Source organism: Psammomys obesus, unplaced genomic scaffold (genome assembly GCF_907164565.1).
Source record: "Psammomys obesus unplaced genomic scaffold, mPsaObe1.curated_primary_1811, whole genome shotgun sequence".
Classification (NCBI taxonomy): Eukaryota; Metazoa; Chordata; class Mammalia; order Rodentia; family Muridae; genus Psammomys; species Psammomys obesus.
Window position 1 is genome coordinate 13,770,808 of NW_026596051.1, and position 24,537 is coordinate 13,795,344.

A 24,537-nucleotide genomic window follows, 5' to 3' on the forward strand; every position below is an offset into this window, starting at 1 on the left:
TCTATCTATCTATCTATCTATCTATCTATCTATCTATCTATCTATCTGTTTTTCTGTTTGGAGACAGAATTTCTCTGTGTAGTTTTGGCTGCCCTAGACAAAATCTGTAGACCAGGTTGGCCTTGAACTCACAGCAATCTGCCTGCCTCTGCCTCTCTGAAACCATGTATATTTTTAACTGTCTCATGAATAGGATAAGAATCAGGCTTTCTCCTCAGTCCTCTTCCTACCAACTCCACCAATGAGCCCTAAAATATACTTAAAAAAAAAAAAAAAAGCATACTTTTCAACAGGTGAAGAGGGCAAAGGCAGTGTGCTTGGAGATCTTTTACTATGTGATTTTCTCAGGAAGGGCCCAGGTTCAAAGCTTCAGGTGTTACCTATCTCAGAGTCTTCTGTAATGGTCACACGAGCTTGCCCACTCCAGGTCAGAAAACTCTTGTCCAAACACCATTTTCTTTCTTCTTTAATTTAAAGAACCTTTACACTCTCAAGAAAAAAATACCAACTGTATTTTTGAGACACTGTGCCCAGCTGTCTCAAGCTCCTGCTGCTGCAGCTTCCCTGAAATGATGGACCGTAACCTGAAACCATGAATTAAAATAAACTTTCCCCCCAAAAATACCAACTTTTTTTTTTCTTTCTTTTTGGGTTTTTTGAGACAGGGCTTCTCTGCGTAACAGAGCCCTGGTTGTCCTTCACACCCTAGGCAGACCAGGCTGGCTGTGAACTCACAAAGATCTGTCTGCCTCTGCCTCCCAAATGTTGGAATTAAAAGTGTGCACCACCACAGCTGGACTTTTTTTTTAATAGCAACTGTAATGTGTAGGGAACCATGCTGGACCTTGTTTTATGTTTTGAGACATGTTTTTACTATGTAGCCTATGACGGTCTCAAACTTGAGATCCTCCTGCCTTAGGCTTCTAAATACTGGGACACAGATTTGTATCAACATTTTTTATTTTTTTGAGGTAGGGCCTCATGTAGCCCAGGCTGGCCTTGAATTCCTGATCTTCCTGGATCTACCTCCCAAAACTGGGATTACAGGCATAAAATATCTGGCTACTTTTTGTCATAAAATATAATAATAATAATTAGTGTGAACATGGACCATGTGTTTCACTGACTGGTTCTCAATATGCATCTGTCAGCTCCTTAACTGATGCCCACATAATTGTTATGCAGACCCCACTCCTCAGCTGTATCCCTTGGGCCTCCGCTACCCACAGAAATTTCCTTCTCACAAAGGCTTGCCCTCTTGAGGGGTTCCTTGTAATCACCTTCCTGCTTGAATTTATGTAGTGCCTGGTCACTAGAGAAATATCCATGGCCACCTGGCTCTTGCTGCCAGCACTGCTTATGTCTTTTTGGCACGTTTCTGTATCCAATTTATGGCATGTAATCTCAAGTGAGTGTGGGCAGGCATGGTGTGAAAAGCCATGTACAAGAACAAGATACCTTGCAGACAGGCCCTCCCAACAATACACCTGGCCCTCAGGTCTCTCCTTTCATTGATGTAACTACTCTCTGAACCTTTAGAGGGACTGGTGTGATGGCTAGTTGTGGCTGTCAACTTGACACAATCTAGAATCACCTAGAAAGAGAATATCAGTTAAGGACTGTTTGCTTCTTGATTATGATGCACTGTGCCCAGCTGTCTCAAGCTCCTGCTGCTGCAGCTTCCCTGAAATGATGGACCGTAACCTGAAACCATGAATTAAAATAAACTCTTTCTCCCCAAAGTTGCTTTTGTCAGGTACTTTACCACAGCAACTGAAATGAAACTAAGACACAGGGTATGTCTGTGAAGGTAAAGGAGCATCTAAACTCCTTTTAACTACAACACAGGCTAATTTTCCAGGCTTCTGGACCAGGTGACTTAGAAGGGGGCCGTCCCAGTCAGTGCAGAGCGTGTGGCAGCACTCTTCACTCATTCACCCGGGCCCCAGCAACACACCCACGTCCCCCACGGCCTTGTCTCCATCTCCCTGGGACAGGTGAAAAATCACACCCGCTGAGAACTTTGCTTTAACCTTAAGGAGGGAAGCCAGAGCCTGAACAGATACCAGTACTGTGACAGAGGGCAGTTTAGAGATCCACACTGACCTGCATCTGCCATCCGTGGCTGTTCAACAGCCCCTGGGCAAACCTGGTCTGTTTTCTCCAGTATACTGCATTTCCCAGTATACCACAACAACAACAACATCAACAGACCTGAACATCTCCTCCCCCTTAGAGAGGCACCAAGGCTGCTCTACAACTGGACCTGGGCTCTACCCTGCACCTTGTCTTTGATTTTAACTTGACATAAACCAGGTACATTCCAGCTTGGAGGAAAGCCACTTTTGTCCTGACTAGTAAATACATATGCCACCAGCCTCTGACTTAAGTCAGTGGGATGTCATCTTTGCCCATGCTTCTGTTCCTCAGCCCAAATATCAAACCCTTCCTTCATCTTTTCTTTTTGAGACAAGGTCTTAATGCATAGCTCTGGCTAGCCTTAACCTCACAGGGATCCACCTGCCTGTGCCTCCCAAGTGCTGGGACTAAAGGCACACACTGCCATGCCTAGCCATTACATCCTCCTTCAGACTTCTAGAACCTTCCACCTACAGTAGTCAGGTCTTTTACACTAGATACTCCTGGTACCAGAGAATCTTTAAAGCTGTGACTTCATTAAGGAAACCATTTACCATACTTACCCTTGCTCACAGCATTCCTGGTTAGTTTTCTGTCAACTTGACACAAGTTAGAGTCATTTGGGAGTAAACTGAGAAAAATGTCTCCATCAGACTGGCTTTTAGGCAAGTCTGTAGGACACTTTCTTGACTAATGATTGGTGTAGGAAGACCCATCCCCCTGTGAGTGGTACCACCCCTGGGTTATATAAGAAAACAGGCTAAGCAAGCCATGAGGAGCCAAGCCAGTAAGCAACATTCCTCCATTGTCTCTGCCATGCCCCTTCTCCAGGCTCCTGTTTGAGTCTGTCCTGATCTCCCTTAGTGATGGAGTTCTAAGATAATATAAACCCTTTCTTCCCCAGCAGGCTGTAACCACTGAGTGGGAATGGCAGAGCAATGGGAGAAGGTATACACAGCTCTCTCTATCTGTGACAGAGAAGGTCACAGGAAGCTGTCCTCTCATTAGAACATTGTGGGAGTTGGGAGTAGCCTCACCTTTGGCGGCTTGAAAGGATAATCTGTAGGAAAGTGGATGGTCAGGAAAAAAACACCTCCTTGGTAAGGACTGTCATTCTGGAAGGACAAGACAGAGAAAGAAATAAATGCCTGTAGGAAACATGCAAGAAACAAACTAGAGCCGTGCATGCAGCAACACTACCTACCGGGCCCATGATGCTGGCCTGCCAGTGGAACACTACAAGACAAAAGAGAGACGGGCACGTAAGGGCGCCTCAGCCAAGGGTCTGTTCTACTGAAGGGTGCTGCTAAGCTCAGAGCCAAGGTCCACAAAAGCCTGCCTCATTTCTGACACTGACTGCAAGTTTGGGGCTTTGAAAAGCACTCTCAAGCTCCATAACTCACTAGGGCTCCAGGGCTCTCTGGAGGTTACTGCATCCAGAGGGATAGTTACTAAAGTGACATAGATCCAAATTCAATGTCCTAGACAGTTACTGCCAATCAGGAATGCTTACCTGTGTAGCAGTGCTGAGCTGTTAGTGAGACTCCACTGTGAGCCCATGACTGATGAGCACCTCTCAGAAATGAGGTTAAAGACCCCTTAGGTCAAGCTGGGTGCAGGGCGCACACCTGCAATACCAGCACTCAGAGACAGGGGCAGGCAGATCTCTGTGAGTTTGAGGCCAGCCTAGTCTACAAAATGAGTACAGGACAGCCAAGGCTACAAAGAGAAACCCTGTCTCAAAAAACAAAACAAACAAAAGATCCCTCAGATCTTTTTTTTATTTTTTATTTTTTGCAAGATTTTTATTTTATGTGTATGGGTATTCTGCCTGCATGTACATATATGTATCACATATGTGTCTGGTACTAAGAAGGCTAGGACAGTGTTGGATCCTCTGGAACTGGAGTTGAATACAGTTGTGGATGTCATATGGGTCCTGGGAACTGAAATCAGGCTCCCTGAAAGAGCAGCAAGGGTTCTTAACCACTGTGGCTACAACCCAGCACTCTCTTTGTACAGAATTACATCTTAACTAGCTTCTGCCATTTGACATGTTGTTGTTGGCAAGCTTTTCTGTTGCCCGGTTGCTCTCTTGATTCATGAAGCCTTTTTCACTGTCTCTTCCAGGTTGGGGGGCATCTCGGTCCCCCACGTTGTCTTACCCAGTAACCCAGCAAGTGTTCTGAGGGTGATGAGCACCTCAGGGCAATGGGCTCTAGAGCCTCTGTGGAAGACGTCTTTTCACTCGTGGGGTGGGCTTGTGAGTTTTTAGAGGTCTTCATTCTCAAGAGGATCCAGCTCATAAAAATTCATGACAGGTATTGAAGTAGGGAAAGGGTTAAGGCCTGGATCTGTCCTGGTTTTCCTGTTCAAACATTCGATAGAATTCTATAGAATGTCCATGTCAATAGGACAGGTACAACACTGACATTTAGAACACAGGACTGAAGAGAAGCTTCTGAAACCCTTTGGCTGCAGAAAGGCAGCCAATCAGCTCACAGATTTTTCTCAGTATTTCAATAAAACGCTTATTTACTGTTGCCTGAGCTAATGAAGACATCACTTCCTTTAAGCAGTTTTAAATCATTATTGTGGCAGGCTTGTTGAGCCACAGCACACACATGGAGGTCAGAGGAAGACTCAGTGGAGTGCTTCCTTCCATTCACTTGCGACTCCTGGGGACTGAACTCAGGTCATCAGACCTGAACAGCAAGTGCCTTTACCTGCTGAGTCATTTCAAAAATATAAGTTATTTTGCTTTTGCTGTTTTAATCCCATCTATGCTAATTATTTGGTTTATATTTTTATTATTGTATACGGATGATGTCTGTCTGGGTGCTCACGGGCCACAGTGTGTAGGTGAAGTCAGAGGACAGTGCTCACGGAGTCAGTTCTCTTTCCATTTTCACATGGGCTCTGGGATCAAACTCAAGTTGCCAGGTTTGCATGGCACATACTTAGACCCATTAACTCTCTCAACGGAACTAGGATTACAGGTGTGTGTTTCAGCGTGGGCATTGCATGTCAAACTCAGACCCTTATGTACTGACTGAATCATCTCCAGTCCTAAAAAATGCTTTTCTTATTAAGAGATAGTAAAATGTATATTATATCAAAATAACTATTTACAGGAGGCTCAAATTTTAAGGCCATTTTTACTGTCTCAAAAAAAAAATTATGGGGCCAAGAAGATGACTCAGTGGGCCAAGTGAAAGCATGAGAAGCTGAGTTTGGATCCCAGCACCCAAGTAAAGGTCAGATGTGGCAGCATGCAATGGTCTTAGGACTACATAGTTAACCACCTGTCTAGCAAAGTGGTGAGTTCCAGCTTCAGCGAGACAACCTGTCTCAAAAGATAAGGTGAAGGGGCTGAAGAAATAGCTCAGTTGTTAAGAACATTGGTTGCTCTTCCAGAGCACACAGGTTCAATTCCTAGCACCCACATGGCAGCTCCCAACCATCTGTAACTCCAGTTCAAGGGAATCCATTGTCTTCTTCTGGCTTCTGAAGGCACTGTTGTGTACAGACATACATGCACATAAAATAATAAACTAGACATTAAATAATAAAATAATTAGCCGAGCAGTGATGGCGCATACCTTTAATCCCAATACTAGGAAGGCAGAGGCCAGCTTGGTCTACTGAGTGAGTTCCAGGACAGCTAGGGCTACACAGAGAAACCTTCAAAAAACCTAAAAAAAAAAAAAAATTAAGAAAATAAAAGGGGGAACAATTTCTGGCTTTCACATGCGCGTGCACACATGTACACTTTAGGTACAATTTGTGTAAATGGCTTTGTTCATGTGTGTTTGATATTTATTTGGTTGGTTGGTTGGTTGGTTTTTCAAGACAGGGTTTATTTGTGTAGCCCTGACTGTTCTGGAATGCTCTGTAGACCAGGCTGGCCTTGAACTCAGAGATCCACCTTGTAAGTGCTATAGCTTGGGTGGGAAATATACTGGCAGTCAGATGCTGAGGAACACACACCGTAAGACAAAAGTCACACCACACAACAAAACTCACACAAGAGATTTATTGGAGTGAAAAACCCAGGAGGGTGGCTGCCTGTGCTTGGGTGAGAAGCAGCAGAGAACTAGGCAGAACACAGGGTTTATACAGGGTTTCTTGGGGTGGAGGTAACTTCCAGGGTGGCCTGAGACTGGAGGGTTATGCAGCTTGATCATGGGGCAAACTCAGAACTCAGGGATTGGTGGTGTTTTCTGGTTTTTTTTTTTCCTCCCCCTCCTCCTCCTCCCCCTCCTTCTTCTTGGGCAGGACCTGGCCACTCTCCTGCCTCAGTTCTGGGAGGGGCCATTGGGGTTGAGAGGCTTGCCTTACAAAGTTTACAAAGGGAGTGCCTCTGCCTCCTGAGTACTGGGATTAAAGGTATGCTCCTAACACCACCTCATTCCCCTCCTCCTCTACCGGGCTTTGTGTTTTATTTTTTGAAGCAATCTATCATGAAACCAAGGCTGCCCTTGAATTTGTGGATCTTTTGCTTCAACCTCCCAAGTGCTGGAATTACAGGCAAACATCACTATGCCTGGCCATTTACACAACTTTGAAATATACATTTAGGGCCATTATATGTGGCATTAATATTCTTTTTTTAAGATTTATTTTTATCTTATGTGTGATTATCTTATGTGTGATAAGATGTGTGATCTTATTTATTTTTATCTTTGCCTGTATATATGTATGTGTTCCATATGCATGCCTGGTGCCTGTGGAGTCTACAAGAGACTGGACCTGGAGTTATGGTTTTGAGCAATCATTTGAGTGCTGGGAATCAAATCCGGCTCCACATTTTTGTTAGGAGGCAGCCACCAGAACCCAGTCTTCTTGAAGCAATTTTTACATTTTCCTTCCCCATTTTGCTAGCAAGGCAAACTAGGTTCACATTCCCAAATTTGCATAGCCATCTCCTACCTGGGCCCCGGAAACACTTTCCTAATAGTCTGTTAACTGGTAAAACCTATAAAACTTGCTTAACTGAGGTGCCTAAATTGTAAAAATGTATTGCCTGCAAAGCCCTCAGTTATTAGTAATCAGGCATCTCCACATCAGCCCCAGGAACCTGGCAATAGCAGAGCTCGTCATCACCAGGGCAACACCTTCTTCAGCTGCCAGGAACCACCTGTTGGCATCCAAATACCTGCTGAGCTGCGACAGCTTTACAACAGTCACAAAGCACGCGCTACCTCTTGCACATGTGCAGTCATCTTACAGAAAGACCCTGTCCACTTTGCTCTGCCCTTTTCTTCTCTCTGCCACTCAAAAGCTGCTTCTGAGTCCCCTCTCACGTGAGGCCTGCCTTGTGGTGTGACTTCTTGGATTACATCATTCAGCTAAATCCTAACACAGGTAACCCACTTCTTTGTTCCCTTATCACTTTGAGCTCCAGACCAAATGTCTAGGAGAATAAATTAAGGACTCCAGACTGAATGTCTTGGAAAACAATTAAGGCCTTGAGACCAGGTGTCCTGGCCTTAGCCTCCAACAGAAGCTCCCTTGCTTAACCCATGATATTAAAATTTGACTGGATGACCCTGACACTAACCAATGCCCTCTTGCCTTTTGGTTTTCACCCTTTAAATACGCAATATGGCTTCCCCTAGGAAACAAGGGGGCTCCGTTCAGATCTCAAACTGGCCATATCCCTGAGTTCAGAAAATAAAGCTTTCACTTTAAGCTTTTGTATCTGAAGTGAGTTTTCTTGGCTTCTACCCAAGCCCAACATTTTATCTATCCATTTGCCTGATGGGCACGTGGGTAGTGCACTAGCTACTTTCCATACTGCCACACAGACTACCTGACAAGAGAACTTAAGGAAGGAGGATTTCCTCTGCCTCACAGTTCGAGGGTACAGTCCGCCATGGCAGTGCCATGGCAGCAGGGGTGTGAGCAGCTGACCACACTGCATCCACAGGCAGGAAGCACAGAGGGGAGTGCTTATGCTCAGCTGCCTTCTAACTTATTCTCGGGCTCCCACCAATAGAGTGGTGCCACTCACATTTTGGGGGGATCTTCCTACCTCAGCCTAATCTAGAACTTCTCAAAGGCAATGCTGAGATTTGTTTTGATCGTGATTCAACCCAGATTGGCTTTCATAAATTCTTCCTATTGGGTTAGGCCCTGCTTTTCAATTCTTTGCTGTGTGGAAATTGCATCCTTCCTTACAGTTTTCCTGCCCCTGTAGCTGTAGTACACTGAAGAGGACTGTTCCGAGCCCCAGCAGCCTGTAAGCTGAATGAGATGGTAAGCAGCACAAGGTAAGTAGCTCCAGGCAGCCTGCTCTGAGGGAAGCGGGGTCCCTCTGTGGAGAAGCAGGAGGAGAAAACAGCAGGTACTCATGCTGTTTTCTCATCTTGGCAGAGGCACAGAGCAGCTGCTGAGCCCCTTGTTGGTCTTCCCACCAGCATGGCTCCCACATACAGTCCTCTTCAATTAGCTGTGTACCATTTGCACTGGTATCCTGTGTCTCATCTGGGACGACCTGTCTTCCACATGACTCAGTAGAGAAAGAACGACTTCTGACAGTGCAGGCTGCATCTGGAATGTAACCTGACCAGTCATGCTAATGTGAGCTCACGATCCCCAATTCAGGCAGTAGCTTGCAGATCTTCACTGCTAAACCTGTCCACTTTACTGAGTTCTAAAACTTATCCCTTTCCCTTTTTTGGATACTGGCCAAAATCCTAAGCATGCTTGAACTGCCTCTTCTCTGGACTTTCTCATTATTTCTCTGAAGAACTCAGTTCCCAGCTTCACGAAGAGGCTCAGTTCCACTGCTGAACAAACCTGCTTTCTTTAACTCTAACTTAAAAGGAAACTATTTCTCCTCTTCTCCATTTTTCTCTTCCTGGCAGCTGCTGAATTATAACTTGCCTATCCTGTTGTTATTGTTTTCAAAATCTAATACAATGGGAAATGGTCCTTAAACTTCAAAAAAAAAACAACAAAAAAAAAATCAAACAAACAAAAGAAAGGGAAAAAAAGAAAAAGAAAAAGAGAAGAGAAGAGAAAGCAATCCATATCAGGCAAGGTGGCACACATTTATAATTCCTGCAATCTGGAGAATAAGGCAGGAAGATTAAGAGTTTAGGGTCAACCTGGACTACATAGTATGTTTCAGGCCACCCTCAGCCATTGAACAAGACTTGTCTCAAAACTGCAAAAACAAACTAATAAAAATTAGATTTCTTAAGAACTGCTCAATGGGGAGAGTGGGAAGGAGGTCTGGTCCCTGAGAACACTGGAGGTTTTGGTTGCAAACCTTCTGAAATCTTGTGGAAAAATACTTACAGTCATCACCCACAGGTCCTGCAGAACACTGGGCAAGAGGATCCCGCTGTAAGTCAGTCAGTTCCTAGAATATGAGCCAGGAGATAGGTTATTAAATGACTAGGAAAATGACTCTGTACACTGATCCTCTGGCTATGACTGATTCTTCTGGCAGAAGGCCTTAGGGGATGGTTGGGAAGAAGGCCAGGCAGGAGGTGGATACAAGATACAGAGGTGGATACAAGATGGCCAAGAGTTCACGGTGACAGACTAGAGAGACGCTCAGCAGTTAAGAGCATTTGCTGCTCTTGCAGCAGACCAGAATTCTGTTCCCAACACCTACTTCAAGGGGCTTACACCCACCATGACTCCAGTTCCAGGGAATTCAACACCCCATTCTTGCCCCCACAGGCATCCATACATGTGACATACACACATACAAGGACACATAGACACATATTAACAAAATAAAAATAAATACAGAGTGAGCAACAGTTTGTGCCTATGAACCAAAGGGAGATCAAAACAAGACCCAGATTGCATCGTTTGGAGCCTGCCTGTACTTGTGAGGCTACCTAAGATGACTGATCTTGGTTGTCAACTTCGCTAAATCTAGAACCAATTAAAATGCAAGCAGCGAGGCATACATATCAGAGATTTTCTTTTAACTTTTTTTTTCTTTCTAAGATCTATTTATTATGTATACAGTGTTCTGCCTGCTAGTGTGCCTGCTCTCTGGTCTCATTGCAGACAGTTGTGAGCCACCATGTGGCTGAGAATTGAACTCTGGACCTCTGGAAGAACAGCCAGTGCTCTTAACCTCTGAGCTATCTCTCCCAACAGAGATTTTCTTAATTGTATCATTTGAGGTTGGAAGACCCAGCCTAATCTGGGCCACCCCTTTTGGTGCAAACTCCACATAAAAGAACATGGAAGAAGGGAGCTTTTGCTGTTTGCCTGCTTGTCTTCCCTCTTGCTGGCAAGTTCATCTAGCCTCTAATCCTTCGCTGGTATTAGAATCTACTTCTTTGGGATTCCAACAACACTGAAGACTAGCTGAGACATCCAGCCTGGTGATTGAAACAACTACCAAATTCTTCATCTTTCCACAGGGAGACAGTCATTGTTGGACCAGACAGATCACAACCTGTAAGCCACTCTAATATATGCCATATATATATATATATATATACACACACATATCCACTCCCATTTCTGTTTCTTTAGAGAACCCTGACTAATACACCATCTGAGAAGAATCTCACAGTATGAGCCTAGCTAGCCCAACAGCTATCAAACTGTGTAAAAGCATATCCTAGTATCATCACTGGGGAGTCAAGCCAAATAGATAAAACAGCCAAGGAGGAGCCTAATGAATGAATGTTTTTTTGTGAGCCTATCAAGGGATTCTAACAGACTTTGGACACTAAAAACGACCCGTCCTGTCTTCTTGGTTGTCTATCGAGGGCTTATAATCCTAACATTTCATACTAACTCATGCTAGCCCTTGGGGAATGGAATCATTTTCTCTGCTCAAAGGCTCCAATTTTACTTCTCCCTGATGCCTTTTTCCAGGTACCAGCAAAGAACTTCCTTTCCTTATATCAGGTTGCTGTACAAAAGGGACCATTAACAAAATTTCACAGTCCCTTAGATATATCCACTGGAGAGGTAATTCAGCTGCCACACCTGATGACCCCAATTAGCTCAAAGAAGAAAGATAGACTGTCATCCCAATTCTGAATTGATAGTTGGGGTTAAGTCTTCAAGAGGGGGAATGATGAAAATGGGAGATAGAAATTAGACAGTTTAGGGGCAGGGAAGCCAAAAGCAGCAGTTCTAGGAATGGCCTTGGTTCCTTGGCTATGAATATCAGTAAGGAGCTCTGGTTTCTTCTTAACACCTCCCGAATGAGCACACCTGTTTGGACACTCTGATGCTCCAGTCAGATACTAATCCCTTCTAGGGAACAGCTGTGGAAATAGATATCTGGATTTTCATGATAGGAATAGGTTTCATCTATTCCCCAATCTTAGCTCATCTCTTAAATGGCTTTAGGATTACCTCTTCAGAGGGGTGGATGTTACAGTGGCACTGGAGGCCCCTTAAGAGAAAGCTATCTCTTCCTGATCATGACAGTGGATTCTACATCTGGTTTGGATAGAACCTATCATTACAAGCTGTAGGAGTTAATCCAGCTGGGCTGGTTAATCACCTGGCTAAGAGACCACACTTCAGGAAGGGGGATTATCCTAAAGCCATGCAAAAAAGACAGGTATAATAAATTAAACTCTTAATGAGATTTTTTTTTTTAAAAACCACCTTTTTCTTCCTTTCAGACAAGGGCCCAAGCCTGGGCATGCTCTCCCTAACACTCTGGGCATTCTCACTCTTTCTCTGAAGTTCCATCCCAGACCCCATGAGGCTTTTTGTCTGCCATGTAGCTGCCTGCTGGCTGAGCTCCATGCCTAACTCTAAGGCATGATTCTCTCTTCCTCTTCTCTATCGCCTTTCTTTTGGCACCATCCTGTAAGACAAACTATGTGTGCTGTGGAGGGCAGAGCCAGGTAAGTGAAGCTTCCCAAGCCCTGCAGAGCCCGTAAGATCATGTGCCCCAAAAGCCACACACTGGGCAGTTATTTACCCTACACAGAGGATTTGGGCTCCACTTTGATTTGAGTGTAACTGTCCTGGTTCTTCCCTCTTGCAATAGAATGTTTGTAACATTTTGATTTTATAGGAACTCACAGTTAAGAGAGTTTAGATATTTATTTTGGTTTTTCAGGAAAAAGTTTTTCTGGTTGTCCTGTAGTTTGCTCTGTAGATCAGGCTTGCCTCATACTCTAAGACTGGCCTGTTTCTGCCTCCTGAGTATTCTGGGATTAAAGGCAATGTGATGGCACATGCCTTTTTATTCAACTTTAGATATTTTAAAGAGACTGAGCTTTTACTTTAAAAAAATTAGATTATTTTCTACATATTTTGTGTAAATGTTTTGCCTTCATGCATGTATGTGTACATATGTGCTTGGTGACCATGGACATAAGAGGACGCCTGACCCCCAGAAACTGGAATATGGATGGATGTGAACCACCATGTGGGTGCTGGGAATCGAACCCAAGTCCTCTGTGAGAGTAACAAGTGCTCTTAATTGCTGAGCTATCTCTCCAGACTGAGACTGAGCTTGTGAAGTGTTTGAGTTTTTACTGACCGTGGACTTTTCTAAGTTGGAATGGGAGCTGAAGAGATGGCTCAGTGGTTGGGCACTTGCTTGCAATATCCACATGGCTCACAAACATATGTAACTCCAGTTCCAGAGGATCTGAAACCCTCTTCTGGCCTCCGCAGAGTACCAAGCTGGCATACGATGCACAAACATACATGCAGACAAAACAACCAGACACACAAAATAAGTAACTTTAAAAAAGCAAAGCATATTAGTTAAAAGTTGGAATTGTTTCATATTGTGATATTAATATGAGATCTCATGACTAAAGAAAGGAAAAATTACAGATTAATAGTAATGTACTGGTATATTAAGTTGATTAAGGGCTGGTTTTTTGTCAAGTTGACACAGCTGGGATCATTTGGGAACAGGGAACGTCAACCAAGCCAATCCCTCCATCAGACTGTCCTGTAGACAAGACTGGGAGGATTTATGTGATTGACGCAGAAGAGTCCAGCCCACTGTGAATGCTGCCATATCTGGGCACATGGTCCTGGGGCATATAATAAAGCAAACTGAGCAAGCTAAGAGGCATACTCCAATAAGCAGCACGGCTCTGTGGCCTCTTCTTCGGTTCCTGCCTCCAGGTTTCTGCTCTGGCTTCCTCTGGTGATGGACTACAGATCCCGGAAGCCAAACATACCCATTCTTCCCCAAGTTGCTTTTGGTTACGGTGTTTACTGCAGCAGCAGACATCTGACTAAGACACGTACTCCGGATCCACTTGGTGGAAAGATTCATGCTACTGTTAAAAGTTAGGGTCATATGGCTAGAGAAATGGCTCCATGGTTAAGGACATGTGCTGTTTTTCCAGAGGATCTGAACATGAATCTCAGTGCCTACATGAGGCACTTTACAATACAGGTAACTGTGGTTCCTGAGGAACAGATGCCCTCTTCTGGCCTCTGCGGGTACTTACACATGTGCAAGCAAAATCAGCATACAACATAAACTAAAATCAACCAGATCTTTTTTAGAAAAAGTTATAACTTCTATTTTCTAGTATAGAAACTCCAAAGTTCTAATGCTATGTGAAAAAGTGGATCCCAAATACAGCATAATGCCGGGTGTGGTGGCGCTTGCCTTTTACTACCAGTTTTTTGGGAAACAGAGGCAGGTGGCTCTCTGATTTCGGGGTTGGCTTAGTCTATATAGTGGGTTCCAGGTCAGCCAGGACTATGCAGAGACCCTGTCTCAAAAACAAACAAGCAAACAAACAAAACAGAATTCTAGAGTGTTTTTTTCTTTCAGGAACAGGACGAAAAGCAGCTATGCTAAAACGTTACGTGTGGACTGGTGGTGAGGGAGGACAGAGCTGCTTTTATTTTTCTGCGGCGCATATACCAAATTCTAGCTTAACGGGCTAATACAGACCGTTACCTCCAGGATGAAATAGGCTTGCGGCTCCTCCTCCTTGCTAGGCACCCTGGGAGGCACGGCCGCTGCTCCCTGAAGCCCAGCCCGCGGCGGCGCGCGCACATGACACGGTCGCGTGACCCCGCCCCGCGAGCCGCTCGCTCGGCGCACGCACCCGCCTCCAGAATCTGCGCTGCTTCCGCCTAACGCGGGGCAGGTGTCAACGCGCGCCGTCGCGCGTTCCCATTCCTTGCGGGAGTGGAAGGGCGGGAGGGCCCCGTTTCTGCCACCCTTACCTTCTGGATCCGTTTCAGCGCCATGCTCCCGCAGCTTGGGCCCGGCCGGCCCCGCGGGGCTGCCTGAGGCAGCCGGCTGGGTCGCCGCGGGGCACGCCGGGAGCGGCGGCCTGCGCGTGCGCGCCGCGGGGCACTGTGGGTCGGCTGCCGTGCGCGCGGCGGGCCCGCGCCTGCGAACTCGGTTGCGCACGGTCGGTTATTCAGCCACGGTCACCAGGTCCTGTGTTGTGGCCGTGGATTCTGCTAGGCGAGGCCCTGGGCATTAGTACGTGCCTGACACCGCAGGTGCCACACGCAATGCTCTCTGCCCCTACCTGGGCTCCTCCCCAGGCTGTCACATAACTCCTGAGCTTAGTGGGTGTCAGCTCTGTAAGTATATATTCGCTTTTATATGTTTTCTGGGCAGAAATGTGCCATATATTTCCGAATACGCGTAGATGCTGAGTACGAATACATCTACATGTCCGGAGAGCTGCATTTTCTATAGTATGTAGGTGGTTTTGATGCACTGTCGCGGTTGAGACTCAGCCTGAAAGTGCACATCCCAAAGCTATAACTCCGTCAGCTTCCCTTCCTCCAAGACATCCGAGGTCTCGAAAACCAAGTAATAATGAACTTACCCGTATGTCACAAAATCGGTGTAATTTATTGTAGCCAACACCTTGAAAAGGAAATAGGACACGATGAAATATACAGTATCAGACTATCTCCTACTGTAAAGAATCCGGAGGGAGCCAGGCGGTGGTGGCACACGGCTCTAGTGAGTCCCAGCACTTGGGAGGCAGAGGCAGGCGGCTCTCTACAGATTTGAGTTCCAGGACAGCCAGAGCTGTTACACAGAGAAACCCTGTCTCGAAAAACAAAGAATCGGGACAGTTATGTTACTGTGTATGTAAGTGATAATTAATAAGTAAATACTGTGTAAGTGATAAATATATTAAAATTTTAGGCAGACTTGATAGGGCATGCTAATGCAGTTACTCTAGGACCAAAGGTGTTCCAGCGTCAGACTGTGAGCCAGCCTTGATTGCAAAGTAAGAAATACCATGTCTTTAAAAAAAGAAAAAAAGCCCCCAGCCTGGTCTACAGAGCGAGTTCCAGGACAGCCAAGGCTACACAGAGAAATCCTGTCTTGAAATAAAACAAGCAAACAAAAAACAAATCCCCCAAAAGAAAACAAAATGGAGGCGTTAAGATAGCTTAGTAAATAAGAGTGCTTGCGGTACAGGCATGAGGACCTGCACGCTCATGAGCACCCACATAAAAAGTGGAGGTTGGGGCTGGAGAGATAGCTCAGAGGTTAAGAACACTGGCCATTCTTCCTAAAGGCCCTGAGTTCAATTCCCAGCAACCACATGGTGGTTCATAACCATCTGTAGTGAGATCCGGTGTATAGGTACACATGCAGGCAGAATGCTGTATAAATAATAAATAAATATTTAAAAAGAAGTGGAGCTTGGCTGTTCATGTCTCTACCACAGCACTGGGGAGAGAGGGTAGGAGGATCCCTGGAGCTAGCTTACCCTAGACAATTATCTTCCAGTTAAGTGAGAGACCTTGCCTCAAAGGCAGTAAGGTAGAAAGTGGCAGCGGGAGACGCCCGGTGCTCCTCTCTGGCCTCTGTCATGTTCCTGCACCACATGCATACAAACCCTGCCCAAAACAAAAACAATGAATTGGACAAATGTCTTTTTTCTAGCCAGATCCCTCCCTGCATTTCAGATTCCCCTAATCTGTCCTAAACACACATCATGAACTGTCCTCTAAAATATAAGCTTTGCCAAACTTCACCCTCTTAAAAAACTCCTCAAGGAAGCCCTGTGGCCTATAAGAATACATTCAGGTCTCTGTGGTCCCTCAGGGTCTAGTGTCTGTGAGCTTCCTTCCTTACCTCTGGCTCTGCTATCAAGTTTCTAGGGTGGTGTCACTTTATCACTTAGTCACTCAGGAGGCAGAGGCAGGCAGATCTTTGTGAGACAGGGTTTCTCTGTGTAGCCCTGGCTGTCCTGGAACTCAGTCTATAGACCAGGCTTCCTGTCATTCAGCTCACAGAGATCCATCCACTTCTCTCTCCAGTTCTGGGATTAAAGGTACATTCCACCATGTCCTGCATCTTCTACATTTTAAAATCTTGGCTTTCTTCCTTCCTTCCTTCCTTCCTTCCTTCCTTCCTTCCTTCCTTCCTTTCTTCTCTTTCTTCTTTCTTTTCTTAGATTTATTTTATATATGAATATTTCCCTATATGCTTATATGGGTATATTTGTATGTTATGTGTGTGTCCATAGAGGTTTGAAGAGGCCAGAAGAGGGGTTGGATATCCTGGAACTGGAGTTAAAGATGGTTGTGAGTGACCATGTGGTCCTAGGTTCTTTGCAAGAACAAGTGCTCTAGATCACTGAGCCATTTATCCAGTACCTTTACTTACTTTTATCCGGAAAGCTTCCTTGTTTTGCTTGAGTAATACTCCAAAGCCATTTGGAAAATCACTTAAGTAAAAGCTTAAGTAAAAGACCACTTTTGGAATCAAGTTTTCACAGCACAAATTTCCAGTTGGGTGCAGTGGCTCCAGCTGCTTTGGAATCTGAGACAGGACCCATATGAATTGGAGCCAACCTGGGCAACGTATAAAGTCTCACATAAAAAAAAAAAATGAACAAATGTAAGTGGGGTTAGTGTCTTGTGCCTGTAATCCCAGCACTTGGGAGACTGAGCTAAGGGGAGGCTGAGACAAGAGGATTGCTGTTAGTTCAAAGGCATCCTGGCAAAGTGAGACCTTGTCTCAAAAAAACCTGAAAGAGCTAGGCATGATGGTGCACACCTGTAGTCCTAGGGCTTAGGAGGCAGAAGCAGATCTCTGAGTTTGAGGCCGGCCTGGTCTGTAGAGCACATAGCGCTACATAGTGAGATCTTGTCTCTGAAGAAAGCAGGCAAGCAAAAACAATACCCCCACACACACACACACACAAACAACTTTGGTTACCTTGCAGAGAATAAGAGACCTTGGAACACTCAGCCCATATCACACCCTTCTCCTCAGGAGATCGATATGGATGAGGACAGAAAGATTGTTACAGTCTGTCAGAAAGGAAGGAGCTTTCTTCTTCAAAGGTTTATTTATTACATATACAATGTTCTGTCTGTATGTACACCTACATGCCAGAAGAGGGCAGCAGATCTCATTATATATGGTTGTGAGCCACCATGTGATTGCTGGGAATTGAACTCAGGACCTCTGGAAGAGCAGCCAGTGCTTTTAAGCTTTGAGCCATCTCTCCAGTCCCAGGAAGAGCTTTTTCTAGACACATCAGGGCAGATGCATATATGAACTCACAGACTGTGGCAGCATGCATAAAACATGCACAAACTCAAGTCAGACAAAATCCAAGCACTAAGAAGAGAGAGTGGATACAAAATCCCACCCACCCCTAACCAAGAAGCTATTTGCAAGTGAAGGCTGCTGGGAGAGGGAAATTCATTTCCTTCGAAGTAGTGACACCAGGTGTATCAACCACATTCCAGGACTAGTCATTCAACACAAATTGGACTTATGCTTTTGTTCGTTTTGTTTTGATTTGATTTTTTTTTTTTTTTTTAAGAAAAAGACCATAACGTTGTTAAGGAGTTGGGATCTTGGGAGAAGGGAAAGAATATGATAAAAATACAGTGTATTCTCAAAGAATCAATAAAAACATTATTTTAAAAAAATTAGCTCACTCTCTGTAGTTTAAGTACTTGGGAGGAAGAGGCCAGAGGATAAGTGAGTCACGCTACATGGTGAGACCCTGCCTGATAAACAAAACCAAACCCTGGGGGAAAATAAACAAATGTTAGTTTATGGGCACTCATCCTACTTCATCCTGTATCATTTAACCCCCTGCACACATCTTGGAACAAATGACTCCAAATTTTATATAACTGTTCAAGTATTTGTCTAAGAATATAAGTCTCAGGGTCTCAGTGGAACTGAGTTATAATGATAATTATTCCTGGGTAGTGGCTTTATTAATGACTGATTTTCTTCTCTCTCTTTTTTTTTTTTTAATAATTTAAAATTTTATGTCCATTGGTGTGTGTGTGTCTGTGCACTTGTGTCTGTGTGAGGGTGTCTGCATCTCCTGAAACTGGAGCTACAGACAGGTGAGAGCTGCCATGTGGGTGCTGGGATTTGAACCTGGGTCCTCTGGAAGAGCATCCAGTGCTCTTAACCACTGAACCATATTTTCAGCCCCTATTGGTTGATTTTCAAAATCTTCTCAGGGACTTCTCCCTCCTCCACTGTTTGTTTGGTTTGGTTTTGGTTTTTCAAGACAGGGTTTCTCTGTAGAGCAGGCTAGCCTTAAACTCAGAGAGATCTGCATACCTTTGTGTCCCAAGTGCTGGGATTAAAGGTGTAAGCCACCACTGTCCAGCCCAAGACTTTGGTTATTTTCATAATCTCGGGGGGTGGGGTGCTCAACCCAGACCTCCAAAAAAAAAAGAAAACTTTGATTTCTACTTTCTGTTGGTGACTTATCCCATAACTTTCTAAATGTTTTATTATGCTCATGCATAATATTTAATATTTTGCACTGTGAAATAATATTGTATACATAGATGCATTGTAGAAACAATACAAAAGGCTAGGCATGGACTGTAGAGATGGCTCCGTGGTTAAGAACACTTCTTGCTCTTGCAGTAGACCCAGAAGACCCAATACCCCCATGTGGCTCACAAACCATATGTAACTCCAGTTTCAGGGCATCCATGTTCCCTTTCTGGCCTCTTAGCAGCATATATGCACATGGTGCCCATGCAGACATGCAGGTAAAACACACGTAAAATAATCTAAAGAAAAATTTGAGTAGACAAAAAAGTCAGGCATGATGGTTCACATCGATAATTCTAGCACTTAGGAGGTAGAGGCAGGCAGATCTGAAGTTCAGGGTCATGCTTGGCTACATAGCAAATCCAAGGCCAGCCAGGGCTGTATGAGACTATTTCAAACAAAAGCCAACAACGACAACATAAGATATCTGGGGAGAGAGTGTTACTACTACTTTATTAGATTTAATATACCCATGTAAAGAAATCATAATGCATATAAAGAAAAATATGGAGCATTCAAAGGAAAAAAAAGGGGGGTTGTATTCCGAAAAAAAAAAAAAAAAAAAAAAAAAACACCAAAAAAAAATGGCAGCCCTAAAAAAAAAAAAAAAAGCCAACAAAAAACCTCAAGCAAAAACCTGCATTGCAGTGCACAGCTGTGACCTCAGCACTGAGGAGAGAAGTAGAGGCAGGAGACGCAGAAATTCAAGCTCATTCTTTGCTGCATACTGAGTTAGTCTGGGCTGTATGACACCATGTCTCAAATAATAACAAGCTCAAAGATAATATTTCTGGTGGCTGGAAAGAAGTTCCAGTAGCAGTTAAGGGCCCTTGTTACTCTTGCAGAGGACCCAGGTTTGCTTCTCGGTACCTACACGGAGGCTCACAACCATAACATCCCCAGTTCCAGGGGATCCCAGTGCTTCTAGCTTCCACAGACAGCAGGCATGCATATTCATATGTGAGGCAAACATACACACATTACGTTTTTTAAAAGATACATTAGAAAGGATTTTTATGTGTATGTTATGCTTGTGCACCACACGTGCACCTAGCACGTGAGGAAGCTAGAAGAGGGTGTTGGAGCTCCTGGAACTGGAGTTACAGATGTTTGTGAGCTGCCCTGTGGGTGCTGGGCATCCAGCCCTGATCCTGTGCTGCAGCAGCCAGTGTTTTTAACCACTGAACCACCTCTCCTAGCCCCTAAAAAAAAGATACATTTTGGAAATTACATTTATTTGTGGATAGATGTATGGGTAAATTGGTGGGTCTCAGGGATTGAATTTGCTTCATTAGGCTTGAATTTGGTTGGTGGCAAGTTCCTTTATCTATTAAGCTATCTCATTAGCTCTCTCAAAGATATATATTTTTTCAAGACAGTGTTTCTTTGTGTAGCCGTGGCTGTCCTGGAATTTCTTTGTTGACCAGGCTGGCCTCAAGCTCAAAGATCAGCCTGCTTCTGCCTCCCCGAGAGCCCAGATTATAGGCGTGTGCCACTGCACCTGGCAAAGATAAATTCTTAAAGATGTGCAAACAATTCAAAGATAATGTGGAAAAGTTTTAAAAAGTATGTGTACATAAAGCAGCCGGATGGTGGTGGCACACATCTTTGATCTCAGCAGGTGGATGGATCTCTGTGACTTTGATGCCAGCCTGGTCTACAGAGCTAGTTCCAGACATCCAGGACTACACAGACAACTTCTGTCTTGACAAACAAAATAAACAAACAAAACATAATAGAACAGCTAAAGAGATGAAGATGCTAAACAAAAAGCCAGGATGGGGGTGCATGCTTGTCTTGGTTAGCTTTAACTATCAACTAACTTGACACCAATTAAAATCACTTGAGAAGAGCTTCAGGTGAGGAGTTGTCTAGATCAGTTTGGCCTGTGGATATGTCTGTTTATATTGTGTTGATTGTTAATTGATGTAGGAGGGCTCAACCCACTATGGGCAATGGCATTCTCTAGTCAGGAGATCTTCAAGTGTTAGCTTAAGCATGAGCCTGCATGCTGGCCAACAAGTGGTAAGCTCTGCTCTGTTTCTTTGTGAGTGAGTTTCAGGGTTGGAGATGGTGCTGTGTGGAATAGAAAGCAGGCCTGCCTTCCAGTTCTGTCTTGACTTCCTTCAGGGATGGACTGTGACCAGAATTTTAAGTCAGTAAACCTTTTCTCACATTGCTTTTGGTCAGAGTGTTTTCTCACAGAAATGAATACATCAGTGCTTAGAATCCTAGCACTTAGGAAGTAGAGGTAGAGGGATCTTAAATTTGAGTTCAGCCTATTATGGGACCTGGTTTTTGTATTATAATGTAGTTTTCACTTAGGTTACAGTTCTGGAGACTAGTCATCTAAGGTTGCTTAATTTCTGCCTCAAAGTGCTCCATGGTGAAAAGCTGGAAAGGCAAGCAGTAGTACAAAAAGATTAAGGTGTTGAACTCCCAAGATAGCTAACTCATTTCCTCAAGAAAAGCACTCTAGAGTCTAGAGAGATGGCTTAGTAATTAAGTGAATATTGCTCTTGCAGAGGACTTGAATTTGGTTCTTAGTACCCATGTTGGGCTGATCAACAACCTTTAACTCAGTTCCAGGGGATTCCATGCCTCAGACCCCTATAACTTACTTCACTCACTTGCGTAGACACACATAATAAAAAATAAAAATTAAAAAGTCTCATGGAAAACTATTTCATTAATAAAAACTTTATGACTTAAAAACCCAATATCCCTTTCCTCCCAACACTGCCACACCAATGATCAAATTTCAGCATGTACTTTGAGCTTTGATAGTCAGGTGTTTGTCACTGGTAAAGATGCCTGAAATAAATGTCTTAGAAAAAGCCTATCCAGTGTGGTGGTACACGTCTTTAATCTTAGTTCTTTAAGGCAGAATCATATGGATCTCTGGATTTGAGGGCAGCACGGTCTGTTTAGTGATACCTTGTCTTAGGGAAAAAATGCAAAGGATACATTTTGGTTCATAATTTTGGAAGTTTCAGTCCACAGTTGGCTGTTCCATTGCTGTGGGACCTGTAGTACGTCAGTACGTTGTGGGAACAGTGTGTAGGATATAGCTGCTCACCTTACTGCAGCCAGAAAAAAAAAAAGAAGAGGAAGAGACTGCTTGTCTCATGATCTTCTTCAGTGGCACACCCTGGTGACTTAAAACCTCCTTTGTACGTGTGGCCAGCAAGTTGGCATAACAGGTTGGCTTAAATTGGAAATTGGAGGATCTTGCTCTGGATGCACAAGTAAACACCATCGTCTGCCAACACAGGGTTAGGTGCCAGCCATGCAGCACGGGCGTGTTACTGACTTGCCCCTGAAAGGAGAGAGGGTACCATCATGTAAATGTATTGGGGTGAGTTGGGACATTGGGGGCATGGCTTGAGAATGTATCTGACACTAGCCGGCCTGGGGAAAGGATGTGACTCCCTCAGCCAGGACCCCAACAGCAGTAGACACCTACTTGTGCTTCAGTGGTAACGGCCCAGACCTGATTCTGCCTTTGACCTGGGAGATGGAGCTCTGCAGCTTTACATTCAACCCTGTCAACAGCTTCTTTCCCATTATCATAGTCACTATTGCTATGAAGAGACACAAAGACCAAGGCAACTCTTATAAGAGAAAGCATTTAATTGGGACTTGCTTAAAATTCCAGAAGTTTAGTCCAGTATCATGGTGTGGAGCATGGTGGCATGCAGGCATGCATGGTTCTAGAGAAGTGGCTGAGAGTTCTACCTCCAGAACTGCAGGCAGCAGGAAGAGAGAGACACTGACTGGGCCTGGCTTGGGCTTTTGAAATAAAAAAGTCCACCCTCAGTGGCACACTTCTTCCAACAAGGCATTGTAAAGCAGTGCCACTCCCTGATGACTAGTATTCAAATATATGAGCCTTTGGGGACCATTCTTAGTCAGATCATCACACCAGTGGTTGGTTTGTGTTTATTTTGTTATCAGTACAATTCTACTTGCATTCCTCTCACTTTAACTCTGTTATAGCCTCCTTAACTTGTATTCTTTTTGTAAAGCACGTATATGCATATATGTATACATATAGAAGTATTTATTATGTTCTTTATGAGAAGTATTAGTAATTAAGATTGGAATAACGAGAGCCAGGTGCAATGGTGCACACACCTTTATTCCCATCACTTGGGAGGCAGAGGCAGGCAGGTGTCTGTGAGTTCCAAGCCAGCATGAACAGCCAGGACTACATAGAGAGACCATGTATCAAAAAAAAAAAGGGGGGGGGGGGGAGGGGGGTGCTGCTGGAGACATGGCTCAGAGGTTAAGAGAACTAGCTGTATTTCCAAAGGTCCTGAATTGAATTCCCAGCAACCACATGGTGGCTCATAACCATCTAAAATGAGATCTGGCATGCAGGTTTAAATGCAGGCACACTTGCAGATAAAGTACTGTATAAATAATAAATAAAATATTAAAAAAGGAGATTGGAATAAAGGGGCTAAGGAGATGGCTCAGTGGTTAAGTGCTTGATATGCACTTGAATTCTGATCCCAGGGTAAATGCCAAGTGGGGACTGCAATGGTAATTTTGGCCTCAGAAGGCAGAGCAAGCTGACCAAAGAGACCAGCCATATTGGCCCAAGCTCTGGCTTTGATTGAGAGAATCTGCTTCCTTGAAATCAAAATAATTGATGATGATTTCCAACATCAACATCAGGGTTCCACATGTACACATGCATACATACAAGAAAAAAAAATACTGTAAAGAAAGGACCTGCATTTGCCTTGGCCAGATTACCAAGGTAAACAGGAGTATCTGGCACATTGTTGCCACTGAAACCCTTGAATCTTGTGAATTTAGTGTTAGTGATAAGTTCTGACACTAGAAAGATACCTGTTTGTGTCTCTGGCATAGTACCCTCACAACCCTTACTATGTAGTGGAGAGTGGCCTTGGCATCTTTACTGCCCTGCCCCTACCTCAGAGTGTTGGGTTACAGGGCTTTGCTACCACCACCAATTGTTTTTCCATTTGTAAGCTTTCTGTTTTCCCGTAAATGTTATCATATGTGTGTCTGATTGCCTTGTTAGAACTTTTAGACCAGCCAGGTGATGGTGGTGCATATCTTTAATTCCAGCACTGGGGAGGCAAGAGGCAGAGACAGGCAGATCTATGAGTTTGAGCTAACCTGGTCTATGGAGTTCCAGAACAGCCAAGGCTACACAGAGAAACCCTGTCTTGGAAAACCAAACAACAACAAAACCACAAAACCCCCAAACTTTTAGTCCTATTCTGTAGTACTAAACCACTATAAAAGTGATTAAAAAGTTTCCCTCTCTCCCTCCCTCCTTTTTTGTCTTCCCTCTTTCTCCTTTCTCCCCCTCCTTCCTCTCTTCCCCTCCCTTTTTGTTTTGAAGCTCAAACTTACCTGAAACTTGCTAAGTATTGTTCTGGCTAGTGATGAACTCCTGCTTCAACTTCCTGAGTACTGGGTTTACTGATGTGAAACACCATATTGTTCTGGAGACCTAACTCAGGGCCTCAATCTAGGCAGGAAGTTTGCTGAGTATACCCCCAACCTAGTGTGAAATCCCTTTAATATGCTGCTGGATTCAATTTGCTAGATTGGTCTCTTTCTTTCTTTCTTTCTTTCTTTCTTTCTTTCTTTCTTTCTTTCTTTCT

At 44.2% G+C, this 24,537-nt stretch overlaps 2 protein-coding genes across 6 annotated transcripts in view; one reads left to right on the forward strand and one right to left on the reverse strand.

The window, feature by feature from the left end:
- Window positions 1-14,422, reverse strand: part of Ube2d4 (ubiquitin conjugating enzyme E2 D4 (putative)) — a 20,439-nt gene extending 6,017 nt beyond the window's left edge. The window contains exons 1-5 of one of the 5 annotated variants that reach the window (XM_055623920.1): window positions 14,305-14,422; window positions 9,448-9,511; window positions 5,742-5,834; window positions 3,344-3,375; window positions 3,177-3,254 (exon numbers count right to left, since the gene is read on the reverse strand). In XM_055623920.1, coding sequence (XP_055479895.1) covers window positions 3,177-3,254; window positions 3,344-3,375; window positions 5,742-5,834; window positions 9,448-9,511; window positions 14,305-14,328 — 291 coding nt within the window. In that variant the 5' untranslated portion in view covers window positions 14,329-14,422. Of the gene's footprint in view, window positions 1-3,176; window positions 3,255-3,343; window positions 3,376-5,741; window positions 5,835-9,447; window positions 9,512-12,637; window positions 12,719-14,304 lie in introns of those variants that run through there. The other 4 variants (XM_055623919.1, XM_055623922.1, XM_055623921.1 and 1 more) reach the window with 4 other exon arrangements.
- Window positions 14,423-14,488: 66 nt separating this feature from the next.
- Window positions 14,489-24,537, forward strand: part of Urgcp (upregulator of cell proliferation) — a 38,136-nt gene continuing 28,087 nt past the window's right edge. The window contains exon 1 of the mRNA XM_055623904.1: window positions 14,489-14,673. The gene's annotated coding sequence lies outside the window, so the exon portion shown is untranslated. The remainder of the gene's footprint in view (window positions 14,674-24,537) is intronic.